General features: G+C 42.0%; 1 protein-coding gene and 1 long non-coding RNA gene across 6 annotated transcripts; one reads left to right on the top strand and one right to left on the bottom strand.

The window, feature by feature from the left end:
- Window positions 1-17: 17 nt before the first annotated feature.
- On the bottom strand, window positions 18-11,464 carry TMEM219 (transmembrane protein 219). Of its 5 annotated transcripts, none has more exons than XM_030871702.3 (6): window positions 11,331-11,464; window positions 9,839-10,040; window positions 9,556-9,745; window positions 3,083-3,312; window positions 1,471-1,640; window positions 333-432 (listed from the first exon to the last, which is right to left on the bottom strand). In XM_030871702.3, the coding sequence occupies exons 2-5, from the start codon at window positions 10,001-10,003 to the stop codon at window positions 1,503-1,505; spliced, it is 723 nt and encodes a 240-aa protein (XP_030727562.1). In that variant the 5' UTR covers window positions 10,004-10,040; window positions 11,331-11,464; the 3' UTR covers window positions 333-432; window positions 1,471-1,502. The 5 variants fall into 5 exon arrangements, with proteins under 5 accessions (XP_060140540.1, XP_030727562.1, XP_030727561.1 ...); XM_030871701.2 differs by lacking the exon at window positions 11,331-11,464 and adding an exon at window positions 11,082-11,221 and having other exon boundaries at window positions 9,839-10,037; XM_030871703.2 differs by lacking the exon at window positions 11,331-11,464 and adding an exon at window positions 11,082-11,167.
- On the top strand, window positions 11,181-24,305 carry LOC115861178 (uncharacterized). Its single transcript, XR_004042705.2, has 3 exons — window positions 11,181-11,297; window positions 22,911-22,935; window positions 23,892-24,305. It is a non-coding gene; the product is annotated as an uncharacterized lncRNA (long non-coding RNA).
- Window positions 24,306-25,541: the final 1,236 nt, after the last annotated feature.

Below are 25,541 nucleotides of genomic sequence, written 5' to 3'. Positions count from 1 at the left end.
TGGGCGCGGAAAAGGCGGGAAAACGGACTGTCCTGGTTAGTAACTATCCAGCCTGGTCGTGGGCTCCCAAGTTCGAGGAATCTTTGCTGAGAAAACTCAATCTGTCATATCCCTTCAGGAGGCTGAGGCCCTTCACAGCAGCATGACCTGCACAAGGTCACAATGCATTTATGTCAAAGCATTTCCATGACCATACCCAAGAGCTGCAGTAACTTTATGCCCTATACCAACCCAAACTAAAGAGTCAACAAGGAAAAATCCCCTAAACCTCCCGAGACTCTCTACCTTAAAATTCCCACCTCAATCCAATCCCCAATAAACACCCCGGGAAACACTGGGCAAAAAACCCTTTTATTTCCCCCACATTCCAGCTCTCCACTTTTGTAATATCTCTTCCAACTCGGAATCAAGGCCCAAGAAGTTGATTCACACCTGGAGAGAAACAAAATAAAAAAACAGGGCAGGTCAGAGGGCCTTTGGAGGAAGCTCCGGTATGGCTGCAGAAATTGGGGAAGGAGCAGAGGAAGTGACAACTAGAGATAGGTACAGGCACTTATTCCAACTGAGATGGCCTCAGGATCCCAGGATCTGCCAGGAGCCAGAAAGTCTTCCTTTCCCAGTCTGCTCAGATCTAAGAAAGGCTAAGAGGGTTCCACCTTTTCCCAACCCAAGTAGGTGGTTGGAGCAGTCAGGCCTAGCCCTAAGCAATATAAGCAAAGTTGATCTTGAGGGTCCAGCTCCTCTGGTCAGCACCTTCCCTGGGTCTGAGCTGTTTCCTCTTCCCCCACAGTTATTTCCTAGGGCACAGCAGCCAGCTGAAGCTGAGAACAGTTTAAGAGCTGGGTGCACAATATATGACTCTCGAATTATATGAGACTCAACTGAAAGGGTGAGATTTTTTAAAGAACTTTTTTTTTTTTTTAACCTTAATGAGCTGATGGACTAACCAGTTAGCCAATATGTCCTACCCCCACTTTGGAGGCTGTGTCCCTGCAAAGATCCTGCTAGCAGAATCAACTTTTTCTAATGCAATGATGGCTAATGTAAAAGATCAGGTGCATATGAAGTGCTTGGGCACATAGTGTGTGTCCAGTAAAAGGGCATCATCAATCCTTTTGAGCAGTTCAAGATGAATTTTACAAAATTTGCATCATAAAACTGGGTATCAGAATTTCAGGACAAAAGCAAGACACACATGCTTCATATCCAGGACACATCATCAAATTTGAACCCCCTTAATTCACTGCTGTTGCCAAAAAGCTTGGATGTGAACTACAGCTATGGATGAATCTTAAAATCAGAATGTTAACTGAGAGAAGTAGTCGGAAAAGAATATGTATGATTCCACATATATAAAGTACAAAAATAAGTAAAACCAAATCATATTGTTTAAGAAAAGCTCTGTCTCAGTTACAACTGCCACTCACACCCCATCCCCTATTCCCACAGGACTGAATCAGAGAACCTTACCTGAGAACGAGACGGGAACTAGGCCAGTGCCCTCAGAACCGGGTTCTAGACCAGTGGGACTCCCGGCGTGGGTGGAAGCACACAGCAGTGAGACAGCAGAGAAGGCCACAGAAGAGAAGCAGGAAGGAGCCCAAAACCAGCAGCCTAGAGCCACACAGAGCCAGCTCCTCCTAGGGGTGGGGACAGGAAGGGGAGGAGGAATGATGGAGAGAGAAGGGACTGTGGAGAATCTTCCCTTGGGAAGATATCTTAGATATCCCCAGCCCAAGAGCTATAGAGAGAAGCCTCCATGGGGGAGAGGGCTCTCCACATCCAGGGAGCAACTAAAATTGGGAAAATTCTATTCTTATTTTCATGCAAGCTAACATTTGTCTCAATTGTCTACAAACCGCTTTCTTGCCCAAACATTTAAACTGAACCCCTATAATGACTCCAGGAGATAGGAAAGTTCACTATTGTCTACATTTTGAAATGTGCAAGCAGGGCCAGGTCTGGAAACCAAGGTCTCTGATTCCAAGCTCCCAGGTCATGCTCCTCACCAGGGTCTTTGCAAATGTGAGGGAACAGTATGAAGCAGCCTCCTAACTGGTCTCTCTCCTACACTTAGCCAGTCTTGTCCACCCAGCACCAGTGACTCCCATGGCCTGCAGTATCAAGTCACAGCATCTTAGCCAGGCCTCACGGTGCCTCATGACCTGGCCCCTGCATCTCTTTTGTCTCTTCTTCTATGTCATGCCTAGGCCCTCGTCGTGGAGTGCTCCTGAAGCCTGAACACTTTTCAATCCCTAGGCCTGTGCTCATGCTGGTCCCTTTGCCTGGAATGTATCTCCACTCTCCTGAACCGCCTCTACTGCATTCCTGCCCATGTCTTCCTCATTCTTCAAGGATCATCATCCTGACACAGCAGAATGAGCCTGGGACTTGGAAGTCAGAAGTCTGTAAGTTGCAATCCTGGCTCTGCCACTTAACCAGTTGTGTGGCCTGGGGCAGTTCACTCCCTCTAAGTCTGTTTCCTCATCTGTAAAATGAGATAATAACAGCTACCTCATAACAGCCTTAAAAAGGCTATTTTAAGATCAAATGAGGTAATGAAACTGAAAGCACTTAGTAAGGTATAAACTATTGTAAACAATTCCCTTTCTTAAATGCCACCTTCTTGGTGAAGCACTCTCCATAAACGTTCAAGTCAGAGTTAATTGGTCCTTACGCTGTTTGAATAACACTTTGCTCACACCCCGATGATAGCAATTAGCCCATTCTGCCTCTTATTACAGCTTCTGAATTCCTTTGAGGTGAAGATCATGTTTTATTGTATCTAGACAATTGTTAATAGTAATAGCTGTCATTTATCCAATCTCTATTATGTACCAGGCGCTTTACATTCATTCTCATTTATCCTTATTTGTTGGTATTAGGAGAGAGCATCATGTTTTATTTTACAGCTGAGGAAGCTGAGTTTCAGAGAGGCCCACATGCTTGCTCAAGGTCACAGAACCTGAGGCAGGATTATAAAGCCTGTGCTTTTCTACTAGGTAAAATTGCGTCCAGAAGCCATCAAGACACAGCATTCAGCATGGCAGTTTATGAAACCCCAACAATCTGAGGCTCTTACGGAGGTGAGCAACTTGGTGAGCACAAGACCTTCGTGGCTCCAGACACTGACACACTCCTCAGCCATCCTAGGGCTCAGGGTGGCATTTCCTGCTCCCTCTTCCGAGCAGGACATGGGTGGCTGGCTGGAGGGCAGGATTCCTGGAGCAGCACTAAAATACAGGCAGGTTCCTGGGGTCCTTTCTGTGGTCACCCTGGCTGTAATGAGGACCAGCTCTCCTGCAGAAGATCCTATGAGAGAGGCACAGGGGAGGAGATGGAAGAAAATGTAGGGTGGGATGGGAGTCATCAATCTTTAGACAGCTAGTCACTTACGTAGGCTTCCTACTGCACCAGGTATTTTGGCATTGATTCTATTCAGTAAAGTCCTCTAATACCATCATTTGCATCACTGAGAAATGAAAATAGCTGTGTACCGATATAAACAAAAATTAATTTAAATTAGCTCACAAGCAATAAAACAATCATACCAATACTTGGAAAGCTGCAGCAAAACTGGGGTAAATACACATTGCTGATGTCAATTTGGATAAACTAGTTCGTTCTTTTTAAGAAAGCAGTTTTCCACTACTACCCAAATCCATTAAAAGGTTCACATACCATTTCAGATTAGTGGGAAAAGGATGGCCTACTCAGTCAATGGCCTTGGGACAATTTCCATTTGGGAAAAAAAAGTCAGACTCTTGCCTCACACTATAAAGTCCAGATGTATTAAAGACCTATGCAAATAAACTAAAACAAAACAAAACAAAAACCTAAGCAAGTATTAAAACAAAATACAAATATTTTCTAACTTTAAAGTGGGAAAGAAAGGCCTTCCAAAAAAAGACACAAAACCTAAAAGACCAAGTAGAGGACAAGAGCAATAAATTTCATTAAAAACTAAGAGCAATGAAAGATAAGTTCTATCTTATCTTAAACTATACAATGAAAGATAAGTTAAAAAAAAAAGTCACAGAATGGCTGAAAATACCTATAACATACTTAATTGGCAAAAGGGTTTACTATCCAGAATGTATAAAGATCTTCTAGAAAAATTCAGAAGATAAAGACAAATAACTTAAAAGAAAAATAAGTAAAGGATATGAATAGGAAATTCAGCGAAGACATGAAAATGGCCAATAAACCTATAAGAGGATGCTCAACCTCACTAGCAATCAGGAGAAAGTAAATTTAAAACAATCAGGTAATTCCTTAGACCATTAAATTGGTAAAAATTAAAAAGACTGACAATAACAAGAGTTGTTGAAATGTGGAGAAATGGGCACTCTCCACTGGTGACACTTTTAGAAGACAATTTGGTGTTTCTGTTGCAATTTTACTATTTATTTATTTTATTATTATTATTTTTTTTTTGCGGTACGCGGGCCTCTCACTGTTGTGGCCTCTCCTGTTGCGGAGCACAGGCTCTGGACGCGCAGGCTCAGCGGCCATGGCTCACGGGCCCAGCCGCTCCACGGCATGTGGGATCCTCCCGGACCGGGGCACGAACCTGTGTCCCCTGCATCGGCAGGCAGACTCTCAACCACTGCGCCACCAGGGAAGCCCCCTGTTGCAATTTTAAATGAAGACAGAGAAGGACTAAGAGGATGCCCACCAAACTGTGGACTCTGCAGAGAAGGTAAGGAGGACTTTTACATTTGCTTTGTACACTTCTGTGTAGTCTGAATCCACAATAAAATGAATTTGTGTATTTAAAAAAAAGGTCCATACTCTCTGACTCAGTAATACCACTTGCAGAAACTAATCCTAAGAAAAAGATTCAAAAGAAAAGTGCAAAGTATACCAAATGTTTATTGTGTTTTCATAAAAAATACCAGAAAATAATAAAAATGTTTATCAATAAAGAAAGCATTAACAAATGATGGCCTAACCAATTAACAGATCAATTTACATCCGTTAAAATAATAATGTTCTGGCCATTCAGTAATACAAAAACCACGATGTCATAAAGTGAAAAAAGAAATACAAACCAGTATATACACTATAATTGCAACTGAGAAACATACATGTAAAATTCTGTAAGAGAATTCCCCTTTCTTCTATGTTCCCCTGATCGAATCTGTCACCAAATCCTGTCCATCCCACACTTCTATCGACTCTCTCAAATCAGTCCCCTTCTTTCACACCACTGTCTTAGCTCAGATAAGTCATCTTTTTATCGCAACCACCTCCTAACTGGTCTTTGTGCATCTGGACACATTCCTTCCCGGCAGTCAGCCAACAGAGTATGATCTTTTAAAAAGAATAATAACAAAATTCTATTTTCCTGATCAAACTCTTTGAGTTAGCCAAATGTCCTGGATAAAGCCCAATTACCTTGGCTTGGCACAAGGGACTCTCCATGGGATTCTGCCTGCTTCTTCAGACCCATCTCCTGCCACTCATTCTACACTCCTTCCCCTGCACCAGTCAGACTGAACCCCTGGAAGTTCCTAAATGTGCCATCATAATCCCATCTGCATGCCTTTGCATATGCTCTTCCCTCTGGCTGGAAGGGCACATTCCTAAGCCTCCCTCAAGCCTCAGCTCAAGCCCCATATCCTTGGAAAAGCCTGTCTTCACCATCCCTGCTTGATGGACTTATGAGTACTCTCACTGTACCTTGTGTTCTACTGCACACACTCAAAGGTATTTACTTCTGTTCACATCTGTATCCTTGCTAGATTGTGAGTGACTTGTGGTGAGGATCCACATCTTACCAGATCTCTGTATTCCCCATGCTTGGTACATAGTAGGTGCTCAACAATTACTGATTAGATGATGCAATCATATGTGATTACTTTTTACTTAGTCCAAAAACCTTTGATGTTATTACTTTGTTTCTAACCATGAAGAAGCAGAAACTGACAAGCTGATCCTAAAATTAATATATAAGTTCAAGGGATCTGGAATAACCAAAACAATCTTAAAAAAAAAAAAAAAAGAACAAAGCTGGAGAATTCACATTTTCTAATTTCAAAACTTACTACAAAGCTACAGTGATCAAAACGGTGTTGTACTAGCATAAGCATAGACATGGATCAGTGGAATAGAACTGAGAGTCCAGAAATAAACCCATATGTCTATGGTCGATTGCTTTTCAGTAAGAGTGCAAAGGCTATTCAATGAGGAAAGAATAGTCTTCTCAACAAAACGTGCTGGGACAAATGAATAGTACCTGCAAATGAATAAACCTGGACTCCATCCTCATACCATATACAAAAAAATTAACTCAAAATGGATCACAGACCTAACTGGAAGAGCTAAAACTATAAAATTCTTAGAAGAAAATACAGGAAAACCTATATTTAGTGACTTTGGGTTAGGCAAAGTCTTCATAGATATAGTACTAAAATCACAAGCAATGACAACAAAAAAAATAGATAAACTGGACTTCATCTAAATTAAAAATGTTTGTGCTTCAAAGCACACCATCAACAAAGTGAAAAGACAACGCAGAGAATGGGAGAGAAAATCTGCAAATCATACATCAGGTAAGAGGCCTGGATCTAGAAAGCATAAAAAAAAACTCCTAAAACTCAATAAATTAAAAGAAAAATTATTTGATTTTTAAAATGGGCAAAGATTCTGAATATACATTTCTCCAAAGAAGATACACAAATGGCCAATAAGCACATGAAAAAATGTTCAATATCATTAGTCATCAAGGAAATGCAAATCAAATGATGCAACCGATAAGGGCTTTTTCCAAAATATACAAACAGCTCATACAACTCAAACCAAAAAACAAACAACACAATCAAAAAATGGGCAGAAGATCTAAATAGACATTTCTCCAAAGAAGACATAAAGATGGCCAATATGCACATCAAAAGATGCTTATCATTGCTAATTATTAGGGAAATGTAAATCGAAACTACAATGAGGTGGTTACCACCTCACACCATTCAGAGTAGCCATGATTAAAAAGTCTACAAATAACAAATGCCGGAGGAGGTGTGGAGAAAAGGGAACACTCCTACACTGTTGGTGGGAATGTAAATTGGTGCAGCCACTATGGAAAACAGTATGGAGGGTCCTTAAAAAACTAAAAATAGAGTTGCCATATGACCCAGCAATCCCACTCCTGGGCAGCATATATCCAGCCAAACCATAATTCAAAAAGATACATGAACCCCTATGTTCATAGCAGCACTATTCACAATAGCCAAGACATGGAAACAAACTAAATACTACTCAGCCATAAAAAAGAATGAAATAATGCCATTTACAGCAACATGGATGAACCTAGAGATTATCATACTAAGTGAAGTAAGTCAGAAGGAGAAAGACAAACACCATATGATATCACTTATATGTGGAATCTAAAATACAACACAAATGAACATATTTACGAAACAGAAACAGACTCACAGATATAAAGCACAGACTTGTGGTTTCCAAGGGGAAGGGGGGGCTGGGGAGGGAAGGATTGGGAGTTTGGGATTAGCAGATGCAAACTACAATTTTATATATAGGATGGATAAACAATAAGGTCCTACTGTATAGCACAGGGCACTATATTCAATATTCTGTGATAAACCATAATGAAAAAGAACAGGAAAAAGAATACATATATGTATAACTGAATCACTTTGCTGTACAGCAGAAATTAACGCAACATTGTAAATCAACTATATTTCAATAAAATTAAAGAAAATGCAAATTAGAACCTTCATTAGGTATCACTTCACACTGACTAGGACAGCTATAGTCAAGAAAACAGGAAATAACCAGTGTTGGTGAGGATGTGAAGAAATTAGAACTCTCATACACTGCTGGTAGGAATATAAAACGGTACAGCCACTTTGGAAAACAGTCTGGCAGTTCCTCAAAAGATTAAACATAGGGACTTCCCTGGTGGCACAGTGGTTAAGAATCTGCCTGCCAATGCAACACAGGTTCGATCCCTGGTCCGGGAAGATCCCCCATGCCTCAGAGTAACTAAGCCCATGCGCCACAACTACTGAGCCTGCGTGCCTAGAGCCCGTGCTCCTCAACAAGAGAAGCCACCGCAATGAGAAGCCCGCGCACCACAATGAAGAGTAGTCCCTGCTCGCTGCAACTAGAGAAAGCCCACGTGCAGCAACGAAGACCCAATGCAGCCAAAAATAAATAAATAAATTTTTAAAAAAAAGATTAAACACAGAGTTACCATATGACCCAGAAATTCCACTCCTAGGTACATACCCAAAAGAAATGAAAACATATGGTAATGCAATAACTTGTACATGAGTGTTCAGAGCAGCATCATTCATAATGGACAAGAAGTGGAAACAATCCAAATGTCAATCAACTGATGAACGGATAAATAAAATGTGGAATACGTGTATAGTGAATGCTCTTCAGCAATAAAAATAAATGAAGTACTAACATATTATACAACATGGATGAACCTTGAAAACATTATGCTAAGTGAAAGAAGCCGGTCACAAAAGACCACATATTATATGAAATGTCTGGAATAGGCAAATCTGCAGAGACAGAAAGTAGTTACTCATTGCCTAGGGCTGGAAGGTTAGGAGAAAAAGGGAAGTGCATGCTAATGGGAACAGGATTTCTTTGTCAGGTAATGAAAATGGTCTAGAATTGACAGTGGTGCCGGTTGCACACTTTTGTGAATATAAAAAAGCCATTCACTTGTACATTTTAAACAGGTGTACTTCCTGGCATGTGAGTCTTACCTCAATAAAGCTATTACGTTTTTTACATAAAAAGAACAGGAGAAATTGTCCTGAGTCTATATAATCAGACACATTCCTTTTCTCTTGCTCTCTGATCACACACACGTACACTTGGCAATACAGAGACCTACCCTCACCTGGCAATATGCGTATGTGTGCCTACACACACATACACCTATTGACTCATAGGAGAATCTTAGAACAATCATGTTGGAAAGGACCTCAGAAGTCTAAGAATTCCACCTTTCTCTCCTCCTTCTTCATCTCCACAGTTTTTAGATAAGGAACTTGAGGCCAAATCTCACACAGGAATTAATGGCACCCTCTGACTCACTCTCACTCATCATCTTCCCAGAAGACTCTAAGCAATTTGGGAATGGAGGATGTCTGATTTTTCTGTGTCCTTCATAGCACACAGAGCTGTGCTAAGCACATAACAGGCACTAAAGACACTAGTTTAAATAAACAGAACATGTTTCTCTGATATCCCTGAGGAAAAAGAAGGTGCCTCGAACAGAAGCCCCAAGGGATGAAGAGGGTTGAGAAAAAACTTCAGGTCAAATCTTGCCCATCTCATCACACCTCCAAGGATAGAATCAAAGAACCTCAAAGTTGGAAGGGGAGAGAGGAAACATTTATAGAGACCCTACACAGTGGGCACTGTGTTCACTGAAAGTATCTAGTCCTATTACAGCAGAAGTGACTAACGCTCAGAGATGTGCCCAAGGTCACCAGGATGGTGAGGTCAGGGGCAGGGCCCACCTCTGAATGTTCTGATATCCAACCCCACAGTCCTCCTTGGTCTCACCTTTCAATCCCATACGACTACCCTGGACCTGGGCTTGGAATGTCTGGGTCTTGTTCCTGTCTCGATCATCTCCGAAGTTCAAGGTGGTCAGTAAGCCCACGACGTGAGACCCACGCCACTTCCCTTTGACTGTCCCATTCATGGGGCACAGGGTCAGCTGGCCAAAAGATCTCAAGAAGGAGACCCAGTCCTGTGTGCAAAAGGAAGGTGGGGAGAGGTGAGAGGAGATCAGCAGCAAGAGCTGGCCTGCAGGGGAAGGATGAGCCGGAGGGTGAGTACTCACCTGAGGGATGTCAGGGCTGCGCAGGCCAGTCTTGTGGGTGAGGAGGAAGCCACCAAGGCCCAGGCCAGAAAGGCCAAGAAGCAGCAAGATCAAAGTGGCACAGACCAGAGGTGGGTGGTGGGCCAGGCAGAGATGCAGGTTGTGCCCTGCCTGGCAGCTGCCCATGGGGAGCAGAGGGGTCTGGGCCTCCAGGGAGAGCCTGCTGGAGGACAGGAAGGGAGACCTGGACAAGAGCCTGCCAGTAAGAAGGCACTTACCCATTTTACTCAAAGGAAGTGAAAGCACCAAGAAGACAAGGGACTTGGCCAAGGCCACACAGCCAGTTAGCGGCAGAGCCAGGACAAGAACCCAAGGCTCTTGACTCCAAGTGTTCATCTCCAGGCACCACTCAATAAATGTTTGCTGCATTTCATTTCTGAAGTAATCAAGGTGGAAGCAGAGCAGAGCACGCTGTACTGGAAAAAGGAACTCGAAAAGGAGAATTCTCAACGGGAGAGATTCAGGAAGCAACTGTTCTGGGGCTAGGGTTTGGCTGAAGAACAGTTCCAGCTGATAGCCCAGACAAGGGAAGCGTTTGATGAAAAAGAACTCCACTTTGGAGCTAAACTCAATTTGAGTCCTCCTCTGCCACTCACTGGCTATGTGAGAAAAATCAGCGAACCTCTGCGAGCTTAAGAATCTGTGAAATGGGAGTTCTAAGAACATCAAGTAGTGAGGACTAAATGGAGCAGATAAAACAGTTTGCATAGTACTTGGCCTTGCAGGAACTGAACAAATGTCCATTTCCTTTCTATTCCTCTGGGTCATATTGATCTTCAAAACCAGATGAAGCAAGGCAAAAAGACTGTGGGGAAAACTGAGGCTCGGGCACTTTAACAAAGGAGTGGTAGGGCCAAAGTCTGAAACCCGTCTCCAGCTTCCAAGTGGAGTGCGCTTTCCCTGGCGAGAAGCAAGAGCCTGATGAAAAGGAACATCTGGAAGGCAAGATAAACATATGGGATGGGAGAGAAGGAGGGCTCTAGGGAAATGCAGGTGTCACAAACGCACAGCCCTGGCCCTGCCTCCCGTCCCGCAACATCTGTAAAGGGGTAAAAGGTAGGAAGGAGGAGGGTAGAGCCTGAAGGTCGGCGGCTGTTGGTGCACCTAGGCCTCCCCTCCCCCGCAAAGCCCCTCCAGCAGAAACTCAACACCCATATCCCTTCCCGCTGTAGCAGCGTCGAGTCAGCCCGCCGCTCGCTCTCACCGCTCGCAGCCGGGCGGAGGCCGGCGCCCCCCGCGACGTCACGCGAGGAGTCGCGAAGGGGCGGGGTCCGTGCTCCCACCCACCCCACCCTCAGTCTGCGAGATTCGCATGCGCAGTGCCCACGCGAGCGGCCGCCTCGCCCCTCCTGGTCAGGGTGGGGGCGTACCAAGAGGACATCCAACGCAGGGCCGAAGGGGAAAAATAACACCGCGGGAGGTGAGTAAAAGGGAGAGAGGCAAGGGAACTAACCCTAGAGACGTTGTGAAACTGTTAACTCTCCATCCGGAGAGACCATTGGGGCATTTCAACGAGACTCTCGTCGCAGGCAATTTTCTTTTGCTCGTCTCTCACCCGCACCAGTAGCACAGCCCAGCCGCGCCCTGGTTCCGGGTAAGGACTTGGGGTCCGCCCGGGGGCGGGGCTCCGGTCCTAGGACTCTGGCCTTCCGGGCTGGCCTTGGGGTTTGAGTTCCGTTCTTCTCTGCAGTCTAATAGTGTTTAACGTGTACACCTCACGCTTGGTCCCTGGCTTTTGGCGACTCCTTAATGCATAGCTGCCAGGATCCTACATAGATCTGCATAGATCCTACAGCTGCAAGGCTGCTCAATAGAGACCTCTCATTTCACTTCTGCCCGCATTTTAGAGATGAGAACACGAGGTCCATCTTAATCTGAAATAGCAGGACACGTGGAGCCAAGAACTTTGGGTTCAAATCCTGACTCTGTCCCTGCCCCTACATAAGACATAACCGTGCTTTTCTGGGGACTGAGTTTACTCCTCTGTTAAAGGGGATCATCTTATCTATCTCACTTGTTGGATAGGAAGATTAAGAGGTAAAGTGTGGGAAAACATGAACCCAGTGAGCACACAACCAGCACTGGAAAAATGCTGTTTGAAACATAATCTGAGTATTCAATTCTACTGAGGCTTTCTTAAAGCAGAGACCATATCCTTCTGTACAACCACCCAAAATCCTCTCGTATATGGTCAAATGATATTCAACAAGGGTGCCAAGACAATTCAGTGGAGAAAAGCTTGTCTTTGCAACAAATGGTGTTAGGAAAACTGGATATCCACGTGCAAAAGAATGAAGTTATTAAACTCTTACTTTACACCCTATGCAAAAGTTAATTCCAAATGCACGGAAGGGGACTTCCCTGGCGGTCCAGTGGGTAAGATTCCTGGCTTCCACTGCTGGGGGCACCAGTTCCATCCCTGGTCAGGGAACTAAGATCCTAAATGCCGCATGGCCAAAAAAACAACCAAACAAAAAAAACCCCCAAATTCATGGAAGAACTAAATGTAAGAGCTGAAACTATACAACTGTTAGAAAGAAACATGGGAAAGCTTCATGATGTTGGATTTGGCAGTGATTTCTTGAATATGACACCAAAAGCACAGACAGCAAAAGAAAAAAATAGATAAACTGGACTACATCAAAGTTTAAAACTTCTGTGCATGAAAAGACGCAACAGAGTGAAAAGGCTATCCATGGAATGGGAGGAAATATTTGCAAACTGTGAATCTGCTAAGGAGTTAATATCTAGAATATATAAAGAACTCCTACGACTCAACAACAACAGCAAAACCAACTTGATTAAAAAACGGGCAGGGGCTTCCCTGGTGGCGCAGTGGTTGAGAGTCCGCCTGCCGATGCTGGGGACATGGGTTCGTGCCCCGGTCCGGGAGGATCCCACGTGCCACGGAGCGGCTGGGCCCGTGAGCCATGGCCGCTGAGCCTGCGCATCCGGAGCCTGTGCTCCGCAACGGGAGAGGCCGTGACAGTGGGAGGCCCGTGTACCAAAAAAATAAATAAATAAATAAAACAAACAAACAAAAAAAACGGGCAAAGGGGCTTCTTGGTGGTGCAGCTGTTAAGAATCCTCCTGCCAATGCAGGGGACACAGGTTCGAGCCCTGGTCGGGGAAGATCCCACATGCCGCGGAGCAACTAAGCCTGTGCACCACAATAGTTGAGCCTGCGCTCTAGAGCCCGTGAGCCTCAACTACTGAAGCCCGCATGCCTAGAGCCCATGCTCTGCAACAGGAGAAGCTACCACAATGAGAAGCCCGCACAGCACAACAAAGAGTAGCCCCCGCTCGCCGCAACTAGAGAAAGCCCATGCACAACAACAAAGACTCAACTCAGCCAAAATAAATAAATAAATTAATTAATTAATTAAAAAAAAACCGGCAAAGGACTTGAACAGACATCTCTCCAAAGAAGATATACAAAGGACAACACATAAGAAGATTCCCAACGTTACTAATCATTAGGGAAATGCAAATCAAAACCACAATTAGATACCACTTCATAGCTATTAGGATGGCTACTATCAAAAAAAAAAAAAAGAAAAGGAAAATAACAAATGTTGACAAGGATGTGGAGAAAGTGGAACCCTTGTGCATTGTGGGTGGGAACGCAAAATGGTACATCTACTATGGAAAACAGACCAGTGTATCTTTGAAAATTTTTAAATAGAATTACCATATTATCAAGCAATTCCACTTTGGGGCATAGACCCCCCAAAATTGAAAGTAAGGTCTCCAAAAGATATTTGTATACCATGTTCATAGCAGCATTATTCAAAAGACATAAAAGGTGGAAGCAACCCACGTGTCCATCGACAGATGAACAGATAAAAATATATGATATATACATAAAATGGAATATTATTCAGCCTTAAAAAAGGAAGGGCATTCTGACACATGGTACAACATGGATGAATCTTGAGGACATTATGCTAAGTGAAATAAGCCACTCACAAAAAGACAAATATTGCATGATTCCACTTATATGAGGTACAAAAAGTAGTCAGATTCATAGAGACAGAAAATAGAGTGGTGGGGGGAAAGGGGAATAGGGAGTTATTGTTTGATGGGTCCAGAGTTTGAGTTTTGCAAGATGAAAAGCATTCTGGAGATGGATGGTGGGGACCACTGCACAACAAGGTGAATGTACTTAACACTACTGAACTATACACTTAAAAATGATTAAGATGGTAAACTTTATGTGTATTTTGCCAAAATTAAAAATAATGATTAAAAAACCTTGGGCGGGGGGGACTTCCCTGGTGGCGCAGTTGGTTAAGAATCCGCCTGCCAATGCAGGGGACACAGGTTCGATCCCTGGTCTGGGAAGATCCCACATGCTGTGGAGCGACTAAGCCTGCGAGCCACAACTACTGAGCCCACGTGCTGCAACTACTGAAGCCCACACGCCTAGAGCCCATGCTCCACAATGAGAGAAGCCACTGCAATGAGAAGCTTGCGCACTGCAACGAAGAGTGGCCCTCGCTCGCTGCAACCAGAGAGGGCCCGTGTGCAGCAACAAAGACCCAACACAGCCAAAAATAAATTAATTAGTTAAAAAAAAAACCTGGGGGGGATTTATGGCACAGGCTTCTAGGATATAGTGGGTGTTTTATAAATGCCATTGATAGTTGCAATTCCAAGTGTAGGAAGTATTTTCTTCTCAAAGGAAAAATAAGTGTGGCTTTCAGAATTTTAGAATCTAGGAATTGGAAGGCACTTAATAACTGAACAAGTTCAACAATACCACCACCCTCCTTTATTTTCCAGATGCTAAACTGATGTCTGGAGAAGTTAAGGGACTTGCCCCAAGTCTCCCAGCCAGTTAAGCCTCATCCAGAACTAGAGCCCAAGTGTCCCAACACTGAATCCAGTCCTTTCCCACTAAATCCTCCTTTGTCAGCCCTGCCAAGAGATCTCTCCTGAAAACTTACAAAAGTCTCTGCCCATTCACTCTCAGTCATGTCCATCCCAGTCTGGGCCAACTAGGTAAACTTTCCCCAGTCTTGATCTAGTCTCCCACCTGCAACTCAGCTCCTGGAGTACTATGTTCTCACAAGCCCCAGGTTTTTTCATAGTTTGAGCACAGAGTATTCACTCAGTAAATATTTGTTGATTAATCTACTAAAAACAGCTTCATACAAGCCAGTTTCCCTGAGAACTCACCCATTTGCAGTCTCATTTTATGGTTGGGAGCGTGTCTGCCCATGCTTAAATGTTTGTGAAGTTTAGGTTAAAATGTAAAAGAAAGTTTATTTGGTCAACAGTTATTTTTTTAGTGCCTTCTATGGTCCAGGTACAAAATTACTATCCATATAGCAAATATTTTGTTAATGCTTCTACTTAATGACAAGTCTAATTTGTAGGGTAAGATAAGACATGAAAGTGCCCAGTAGTGCTAGTATACAATAGGAAGTCAAGAAATGATTTTCCCCCATTATCCTTGTGCTACAGAGTAATTAGGCGTATTTGGACAGCAGTTTCCATAAATGACAGTAATTGATATTTACTTGCCAAACCAAACAAATCCTATGGACTGGTAGAGGCAGACTGGTTAGAGCAAGAAACTGCCTCGAGGTCTGAGAATCAGGGTAAATGGATGTGAACAAATGTCTTATGTATTTAAAAAAAAAAGAAAGTTGGAGGAGAGCAGGTGAAGACACAAAAATTGGTTGTGCACTATAATGCTCCAGCATTACACCAACATTCTGAGTTAATCCACTCAGCAGGCCCTCAAAGGATGTTATTGTGGAAACCTGGTCCTAGACATGTTTAATATAACCAAGGTCACACAGATAGTAGGTGGCAGAAGTTGGCTTATGATTCAAGCTTGACTACAGCCTATCATGTGAGAATCAGAAAGCTGATGGATAAGGGAGTCAACCAGTTCCTTGAAAGGAATCACAGGAGGGATTCCTCAATCACTCCACAGTGATAAATTCCTCTTAGAGCTCTGGCCCAGATAAAGCTTCTCTAAGGGATCTGTTTGATTTTTTTCCTTCCAAATTATTGTCTTAAAATTTGGGGGGACTAAAGACCCTTTTGAGACTCCAATGAAAGCTTTTCATTTAGTCAGCCAGATATTCATTCAATAAACATCTGTGAGCTGCCAGGCTCTATTCTGTGAGCTAGGAATACAATGGTGAACAAAGTATTCAGGATCCCTGGCCTCCTGGAACTATAATCTGCTTCTGGACCCTCTCCCTGGAAAAATGCACTTTCATCTAAACATTTGCATGCAGTTTAAATCAGTGGAACCTCAGTCCTCTTGGAGCTCATCCTTGGACAAGAGCCCCTAGATACTTAATAACGTTCCTTCTACCCTAGTTAAACCTCAGTTTTGTGTTTAGTTTCATATCAGAACTGCTTGATAACATTACTGCTTTCTCCGTTTATGACTTGGTTTCATCCATTCAATCAACCAATTCAGTCATTCAATAAATATCTGAACACTTGCTAACTGCCAGGCACTTGGTTAGGTATTAAGGGAAGCCATATTTCCTACCAATGAAATGCCTTAGTGAAAGAGGCACACACACAAAAAAATTATGATAAAATGTCTAATATTGTAATAGATATATAATCACATAACATATAATAACAATAGCTACCCACTACTGAACAACTTCTAAATGGGTCAAGCATTTAATGGCCTTTAAATGTTACCTCGTTCAACCATGCCAATAACAAAATATTATCCCTACTTTACAGATGAAAAAACCAAGGCTTAGCAATGTTAGGAAACTTGCCAATGGTCTCCAGCTAGTCAATAGCTACATGTAATACATACACACACACACACACACACACACACACACATACACACACACACACATAATAAAAATATTGGGGAAAAAAGGAAAACATGTCTATAAGCCTGGGATAAGAGATACTTTCTCAAGCAGGACACATATATACAGAAACCGTACATGAAAAAATTGATAAACTTAACTGTTTAAAATTTAAAACTTCTATATGATAAAAAAAAACAACATGTAACTGAGAAGTGGGAGAAAATAACTGCAATATATATTAATAGTCAAGAGATTAGTAGTAACTGATACGTTGTCCCCCTGAGGTAAAATTTACATCGTGTGAAATGCACAGATCTTAAGTGTAAAATTTCATAAATTTTAACAAATGTAATGCCCATTAAAACACCTCAATCAATATATAAAACACTTGCATCACTCCAAGAACTTCCCTCATTCTCCTTCACTCCTTACCTTCTCTGTCCAAAGGCCATCACTATTCTGATTCTATCACCAAATCTTTAATTTTTTTCCTTAAAATGTTCAAATTCTCTTACTAGGTTGTAAGTTTCCTTAAAGGAGGACCTGTTTCTTTTTCTCCTTTAGGTTGTGTGTGTGTGTGTTAAAATACATATAACATAAAATTTGCCATTTTAACCATTTTGAAGTGTACAATTCAGTGGAATCGGTTACATTCATAATGTTGTGCAACCATCACTACAATTTATTTCCAAAACTTTTTTATCACCCCAAACAGAAACTAGGTAACCATTAAGCAATAATATCCCCCCTGACCCAGACCCTAATAACCTCTTATTTACTTTCTATCTTTATGAATTGCCTATTCTAGATATTTCATATAAGTGGAATCATAATATTTGTCTTTTTGTGTCTGGCTTATTTCACTTAGCATCATGTCTTCAAGGTTCATCCATTTATAGCATGTGTAAGAATTTCTTTCCTTTTTAAGGCTGAATAATATTTCATTGCAGATACACACTACATTTTCTTTATTCATTCATGTGTTGGTGGACACTTAGATTTTTTCCACATTTTGGCTATTGTGAATAATTCTGTTACAAACACTGGTGTACAGGCGTCTGTTTGAGCCCTTGTTTTCAAATCTTTATATGACTGGGAGTGGAATTGCTTGGTTATATGGTAATCCTATGTTTAACTCTTTGAGGAACTGCCAAACTGTTTCCCACAGCAGCTGCACCATTTTACATTCCCGCCAGCAATACACAAGGGTTCCAATTTCTCCACATTCTTACCAACATGTTATTATCTTTTTGATAATAGCCACCCTAGTGCTTTGGAGGTGGTATCTCATTGTGGTTTTTATTTGCATTTCCCTAATGACTAATGGTATTGAACGCTTTTCACGTGCTTATTTGTCATTTGTATATCTTAGTTGGTAAAAAAAAAAAAAAAAAAAAAAGATATTAAATTGTCTAGAAGGACAAACAGGGCCAGTCACTAACTTTAGAGAGGTAGGTGGCAGTAGTAATTTTGCTTTGTCCTAAAAAGGAATTTATTTGTTACTAATGTAATTTGAACTTAATAAAAACTTCTTTTTCATCAATGGCTTCAGTTAGTGTATGATTAGTGTATGATGATGCTATACACTAATGATTCAAAAATCCCTATCTCTAAGCCATACATTGAAGTTTAATGTCCATATTTTCATATTTTTACTATAAAGCTCCATTCACTCAACATACGTTTGTTGGGTACCCACTGTGTGCCATGGACTGTTCTAAGTGCTGGGGATCCAGTAGTGAATGTAACAAACATCTCTAGCCTGAGGAATTTATATCTTTGTTTACACTTGGTGTCATCTAGGCACCTCACTTAGCATGTTCAAAACTGAACTCAGGGAGTGACATCAGTGAAAAGGACGGAGTAGGTACCTCTAGTAGCCTATACCTCCCCAGAATTACCAAAAAACCCTGGGAAAAACTGTCAGAATGAACATATCAGAACTCTGGGAGATAGTCAAAGGTTTATAACAGGGCTTCCCTGGTGGCGCAGTGGTTGACAGTCCACCTGCCGATGCAGGGGATATGGGTTCGTGCCCCGGTCCGGGAAGATTCCCACATGCCGTGGAGCGCCTAGGCCCGTGAGCCATGGCCACTGAGCCTGCGCGTCCGGAGCCTGTGCTCCGCAACAGGAGAGGCCACAACAGTGAGAGGCCCATGTACCACAAAAAAAAAAAAAAAAAAAAGAAAGGTTTTTAACAACTAAGTGAATGCTTAATCAAGAGAAAGGTCACAGAAACAGGGTAGGATAGCTTTGTGGTGTTTTAATGTTAGCTTTGCTCCACTTCCCTCCTGGCACAGTGGCAGTCTTGAAGACAGAAGCCTGTGTTCCTGGTGTGGGTATCTGGCCCCAGAGACAACCGAGTGAATCTTGTTCCCAGGAATTATGTTTGTTTGTTCTGACCTACCCATGGGTTCCCTGAAGGACTGATGCACCTGTTTTGCCTAACTCAGAACACTCTCAGGGCAGAGACATACCTTCATGGAGAATATTCCTAGAAAACATTAAAAGCCAAATGAACAAGCCAATGCCATCCAAGACAAAAGAGAACAGGTGAGACAAACAAGAGACATACAAAACTCCAGAGAGGAAAAAAAAAAAAAGGGAAATGAGGATCTTTGGTAAATAGGGCTTTGAAAAGCTCCCACATCCAGGACAGGATGCATGCTCAGAAAATGCCTGAGAAGACCATAGCTTTCACCTCTGGCTGGTCTTTAGGTTCAGCACAGCAGGAAGTGAAGGCTAAGGCAGAGCTGTAAATGGCCTGGCTAAGTGTTGAAGGAGTGCACTGACACAGAGACAATCTGCAAAGACCTGGAAAGTATTTTTTCTTTTCCTCTCCTCTCTTCCCCACCCCCTTTTCTTCTCCTTTTCTCTCCCTTTTCTCCACAACATAATTTCAAAATGTTCAGTTTTCAGCCAAAAATTAGAAAGCATGCAAAGAAACAATAAAATACAGCCCATTCACAGGAAAAAGAAAGTAATAGAAACTGTCCCTGGGAAGCACAGATTCTGGACTTACTAGACAAAGACTTTAAATCAACTGTCTATAATGTGCTCAACAAGCTAAAGACATGGACAAAGAACTAAAGGAAACCAGGAGAACAATGTCTCAACAAATAGAGAATATCAATAAAGAGGTAGAAATTATTAAAAAAAAGAACTAAATAGAAACTTAGGAACTGAAAAGTACAATAATGTTTTTAAAAAGTACAATGATGTTTTAAAATGTACACAGAATTTGTTTTAGTTGGGTATGATAAGACAACAGACACAGAAATTAATGTCATGAAAGGAGAAGTTTTTATACTCAGAGATACCTAGAAGCAAAAGGCAAAGCACACCACACAGGGCAACATGGGGAAGCACCAGGGTCAGTCAGGAGGCAGTGGGAGTGGGAAGAAAATGTGGGGCAAGAGCCCCACATTTTGTGGAAACATGAGAAGGAATGGATGAAGCAGGGTAAGCATACTCTGGATTGGTTAGTTTGATTAACTTCACTGGGCTCTTGGGTGTTGGAGCTGTCCCTGTTCTCTGGTATCTGGCCCTGGGGTGATTAGGACAGAGGGATAGTGGCCTAGAGTGTAAGAGGTTTGATAAAGGAGGTGGTTGGGGGTATAGGCTTTGGTTTGGTTGATTTGCATATGAAAGACACACTTGCAGATGAGTCCTTTACTCTCTCTAGGAACTGGCTAGCCCTCGGAGGTGCAGTATCTTCCAGGTCAGCAAGACCCCAAATGTCAAAGCGTCAGGAAATACGAAAATGAAAAATTCATTAGAGCAGTTCAACAGAAGATGTGAGCAGACAGAAGATAGAATCAGTGAACTTGAAGATAGGTCAAATGAAATTATTCAATCTGAGGAGCATAAAGAAAAAAGAATGAATGAAAATAAAGAAAGCCTGAGAAACTTGTGGGACACCATCAATAATACCAATATGAAAGTAATGGGAATCCTACATGGAGACGAGAGAGAAAAAAGGGCAGAAAGAATATCTGAAGAAAGAGTAGTTGAAAATTTCCCAAATTTTATTTTTATATATAGGCACCCAAGAAGCTTCATGAACTCCAAGTAGGATAAACTCATAGATCCACACAGACACGTTATAATCAAGCTGTCCAAGGCCAAAGCTAAAGAGAAAATACGGAAAACAACAAAAGAGAAGCAACTTGTAATGTACAAGGGATCTTCAATAGATTAATAGCCAATTTCTCATCAGAAAACATGGTAGTCAGAAATCAGTGGGATGACATACTTAAAATGCAGAAAGAAAAAAACTGTCAACTAAGAATTCTATATCTTGCAAAACTGTCCTTCAAGAATAAAGGAGGGACTTCCCTGGTGGTCCAGTGGGTAAGAATCTGCACTCCCAATGCAGGGGGCCCGGGTCTGATCCCTGGTAGGGGAACTAGATCCCACATGCATGCTGCAACTACGAGTCCGCATGCCACAACTAAGACCCAGCATAGCCTAAAAAAAAAAAAATAAAGGAGAAATTAAAGAGTCCCACATAACCAAAAGTTCACTACTACAGTTCAGACTTGCCCTACAAATGCTAAAGGGAGTCCTTCAGGCTGAAATGAAAGGACACTAAATAGTTACTTGAAGCTATACAAAGAAATAAAGAATACTGGTAAAGGTAACTACACAGGTAAATATAAAAGTCAGTATAATTGGCTTTGTAACTCCTCATTTTTTCCTATATGACTTATAAGACAAATGCATAAAATGATAATTATAAATCTGTTAACTGACACACAATGTATAAAGATATAATCTGTGAAAATAACAATATAAAGGGAGAGGGTCAGAGCTGTATAGGAGCAGAATTTTTGTATGGTATGAAGCTAAGCTGTATTAATTCAAACTAGGTTGTTATAAGTCTAAGATGCTCACTGTAATTCTGAGGGTAACCACTAAGAAAATGATTATAAAATATACAGAAAAGGAAATGAAAAGGGAATGAAAATGGTACATTACTAAAAAAAAAATCAAATAAACATAAAAGAAGGTAGTAATGGAGGAAATGAAGAACAAAAAAGATATACAGAAAACAAATAACAAAATGGCAGAAGTAAGTTCTTCCTTATCAGTAATTACTTTAAATGTAAAAGGATTAAACTGTCCAGTCAAAAGGCAGAGATTGGCAGAATGGATTTAAAAAAAGAAAAAATCTATATGCTATTTACAGGAGACTCATTTTAGATTCAAAGACACAAACAAGTTGAAAGTAAAAGGATAGAAAAAGATATTCCATACAAATAGTAACCAAAAGAGAGCCAGGGATGGCTATGCTAACATCAGACAAAATAAACTTTAAGTCAAAAATTGTTTCAAGACACAAAGAAGAACATTATATATTGATGAAAGTGTCAATTAATCAAGAAGATATAACAATTATAAACTTTATACACACCTATCAACAGAACCCCAAAATATATGAGGGCATGGGACTTCCCTGGCAGTCCACTGGTAAGACTTCACGCTTCCAATGCAGGGGACACGGGTTTGATCTCTGGTCGGGGAACTAAGATCCCATATGCCACAGAGCACAGCCAAAAAAAACAAAAACAAAATACATTAGGGCAGCTGTCTGGCCCGGAGCTCCCGCCATAGCAGCAACGTACACTCCAAGTCCTTCTGTGTCTGTTTCTTGTTCAAGTCCTTGATTAAGTTCTAGAGATGGATTGTGGTGATAGCTGCACAATGTGAATGTATGTAATGCCACTGAATTGTATACTTAAAGATGGTTAAAATGGTAAATTTTATATTCTGTGTATTTTACCACAGTAAAAAACTGGAGGAAAAAAATGAAACACCGACACATGCTACAACATGGATGAACCCTGAAAACATTATGCTAAGTGAAAGAGGCCAGACACAAAAGTGCACATATTGTATTATTTCATTTATATGAAATATCCAGAAATGGCAAATCCATAGAGACAGAAAGCAGATTGGTAGTTGCCAGGGGATGGGCAGAAAGGAGACTAGGAAATAACTGCTTAATGGGTTCAGGGTTTCCTTTGGGGTGATGAAAATATGTTGGAACTAGATAGCTGTGATAATTGCACAACACTGTGAATGTACTTAATGCCACTGAATTGTACTCTTTAAAATGGTAAATTGTATATTAAGTGTATTTTGCCACTATTAAAAAAACTGAGCTTATTACTTTTCCTTAATATATACTCCTTTTACTGCATCTTCATCTGAGGTAACAGGAGAACCATCGACCCCGTCTCCCAGGTAAGAAACCTATGAGTCAGCCTTGACTCCACCCTCTCCCTTTACCCCACCCATTCCATCCACCATCAGAATTGTCTCTGGTACCCTTCCCCTTCTCTCCGTGCCTACTGCCTTTGATTGTTTCAGGCTCTCATCTCTCATCAGGACTACTGCAGCTATCTCCTAACCCTTCTCACTGCCTCCAGTTTCTCCTCCCTTCAATACATCACGCACATTGCCTACTCAATTAGCTTTCTAAAAAAGCAATCTCAAGATTCCGCTGCCCTCCTAAAGACCTCTGCTGACTCCAGGAGAAAGTTCCACCTCCTGGGACATCCTTCACAACCTACCCTCAACCACCCAGCATCATCTTTCCATTTTTCACTCCAGCCACATAGACATCTTGCGCTTCTAGCTATTCCACACCGCCATAGTTTAGGCTAGCACTGTACTCTCCATGGAACACACTTACTTCTACCTTGTACACAGTTTCTCTTTCTTCAAACCAACCTCAAAGGTCACAGCCACTGTGATGTTTTTCCTCCACCCTCAGAATTGAGCCTCCACCCCCATCATGCTTCCACAACACTCCTTCCATTACAGTACACGGCACCTTGCATTTTAACTTTCTTGTAGAAAATCTATCTCCTTTGGGTTGTGAATTCCTGAAAGGCAAAGACTGTGTCACATCCTCCTCATCTCTATAACCTCAACACTCAATACAGTACCTGGCACATGGTATTCTAAAAATGTTGGTGAATTCTCTCTCCCATTCCCCCCAGCAACTGTTCTCTCTCCCACTCTCCTCAAATCCTTTTTCCAACCTCTGAAACGTCCATCTGAACTGTCAGCAGATGATCTTACCAGAAAGAGGCCATCACTTATGAAATCCTTTATCATCTACACTTGTCACACACCCCCTCACCCTACATACCCTGCATACCTGTCCAAACTTTCCTCCTTGTCTCTGTTCACAGAGGAAGATGTGTCCCTCCTCCAGCCCAAAGCCAACCCCTCCACTGTGCTCCAGATCCCCTCTCATCTCTCACTGCTTCCTCAGTCATCCTTCTCGGGCTTTCCTGGTGGTGCGGTGGTCAAGAATCTGCCTGCCAACGCAGGGGACACGGGTTCGAGCCCTGGTCTGGGGAGATCCCACATGTCGCGGAGCAACTAAGTCCGTGCACCACAACTACTGAGTCTGCGCTCTAGAGCCCACATGCCGCAACTACTGAGCCTGCATGCTGCAACTACTGAAGCCCATGCACAACAAGAGAAGAGCCCATGCTCCACAACAAGAGAAGCCCCCGCAATGAGAAGCCTGCGCACTGCAACGAAGAGTAGCCCCTGCTCGCCGCAACTAGAGAAAACCTGCACGCAGCAACGAAGACCCAACACAGCCAAAAAAATAAAAGAAATAAAAAGAAATAAATATTTTTAAATGTTAAAAAAAACAACTACATTCCTATTAAAAAAAAATCATCCTTCTCTCCTTTTCCACCCATATTCATTCAGCAAATATTTACAGAGCAACTCTTTGTGTCTGGTACTGGGCTTATAATGGCGAATGAGTTAGATAATGCTCCAGACCTCATAAAGCTTCTACTGTAGTGAGAAAGATAGACAAGTAAATCTGAAATGGATATAAAGGAAATGAATATGAAGATACAGGGAATAAGAGACAGGTCACTTTAAATAAGAAGATCAGAGAAAGTTTTTTTTTTTTGTGGATGTGACATTTGAGCTGATGCCTGAAGGATGTGAATGAGTTCTCTGTGTGAAGGTCTGGGGGATGAGGATTCCAGGTAGAAGGAACAGCAATGCGAGGACCCAGAGAGAAAAAGCAAGCCAAGGTTGTCTCAATGGCCTATAAGGCCCTCCAAGCTCCAGCCCCCTATCATCTCTCTGACCCCATTTCCTACTGTCCTCTCCCTCCCTCAGTCCACTGGCCTCCTTGCTGCTTTTCAATTATGTCAGGTCTACTCTCATCCTAGAGCCTTTGTGCTGCTGGCTGTTCTCACTGCCTGCAGTTTTCCTTAGATATCTGCTTGGCTAACTTGCTCACTTTCTTCAAGCCTTTTCTCAAAGGTCACCTTCTCGACAAGGGCTACCCGACTACTTTACTTAAAATTGCTATTCACGTCCCCCTCCACCACAGACACTCCTGATCCCCTTACCCTACTTTGCTTTTTATTTTTCTATAGTGCCCATCACCTTGTAACATACTACATAATTTATTTATTCATTAAGTCTACTGTTTACTGGCTGCCCCCTCACTAGAACATTAACTTCATGAGGGCAGGAATCTATGGCCACTAATGTATCCTAAGGACTCAGACAGTGCTTGGCACATAGAAGGCGCTACACACAAATTTGTTAAATAAATGAATTCTTCAAAGCTTATTTCAGATATCAGTTTCTTCACAAAGTTTTCCCCAGCTGTGAACAATCTCCACTTTTCCCCAAACATGAAATTAACTCCTCCCTTCTTTGGGCTACCTTTGTACCTGTACCACTGTTGCATTTTCCAGATAATATTATAGTTTGAAAAAAAAAATTATAGTTTGTAGTATGTCTATATCAGTGCAAAGTTCGGGACCCATCTAATTTATTTCTACATTCTTGTAGAA

This window comes from Globicephala melas, chromosome 15, assembly GCF_963455315.2.
Source record: "Globicephala melas chromosome 15, mGloMel1.2, whole genome shotgun sequence".
In the NCBI taxonomy this organism is placed as follows: Eukaryota; Metazoa; Chordata; class Mammalia; order Artiodactyla; family Delphinidae; genus Globicephala; species Globicephala melas.
The sequence above is the reverse complement of the archived record's forward strand: the minus strand, read 5'-3'. Positions and strand labels throughout refer to the sequence as shown.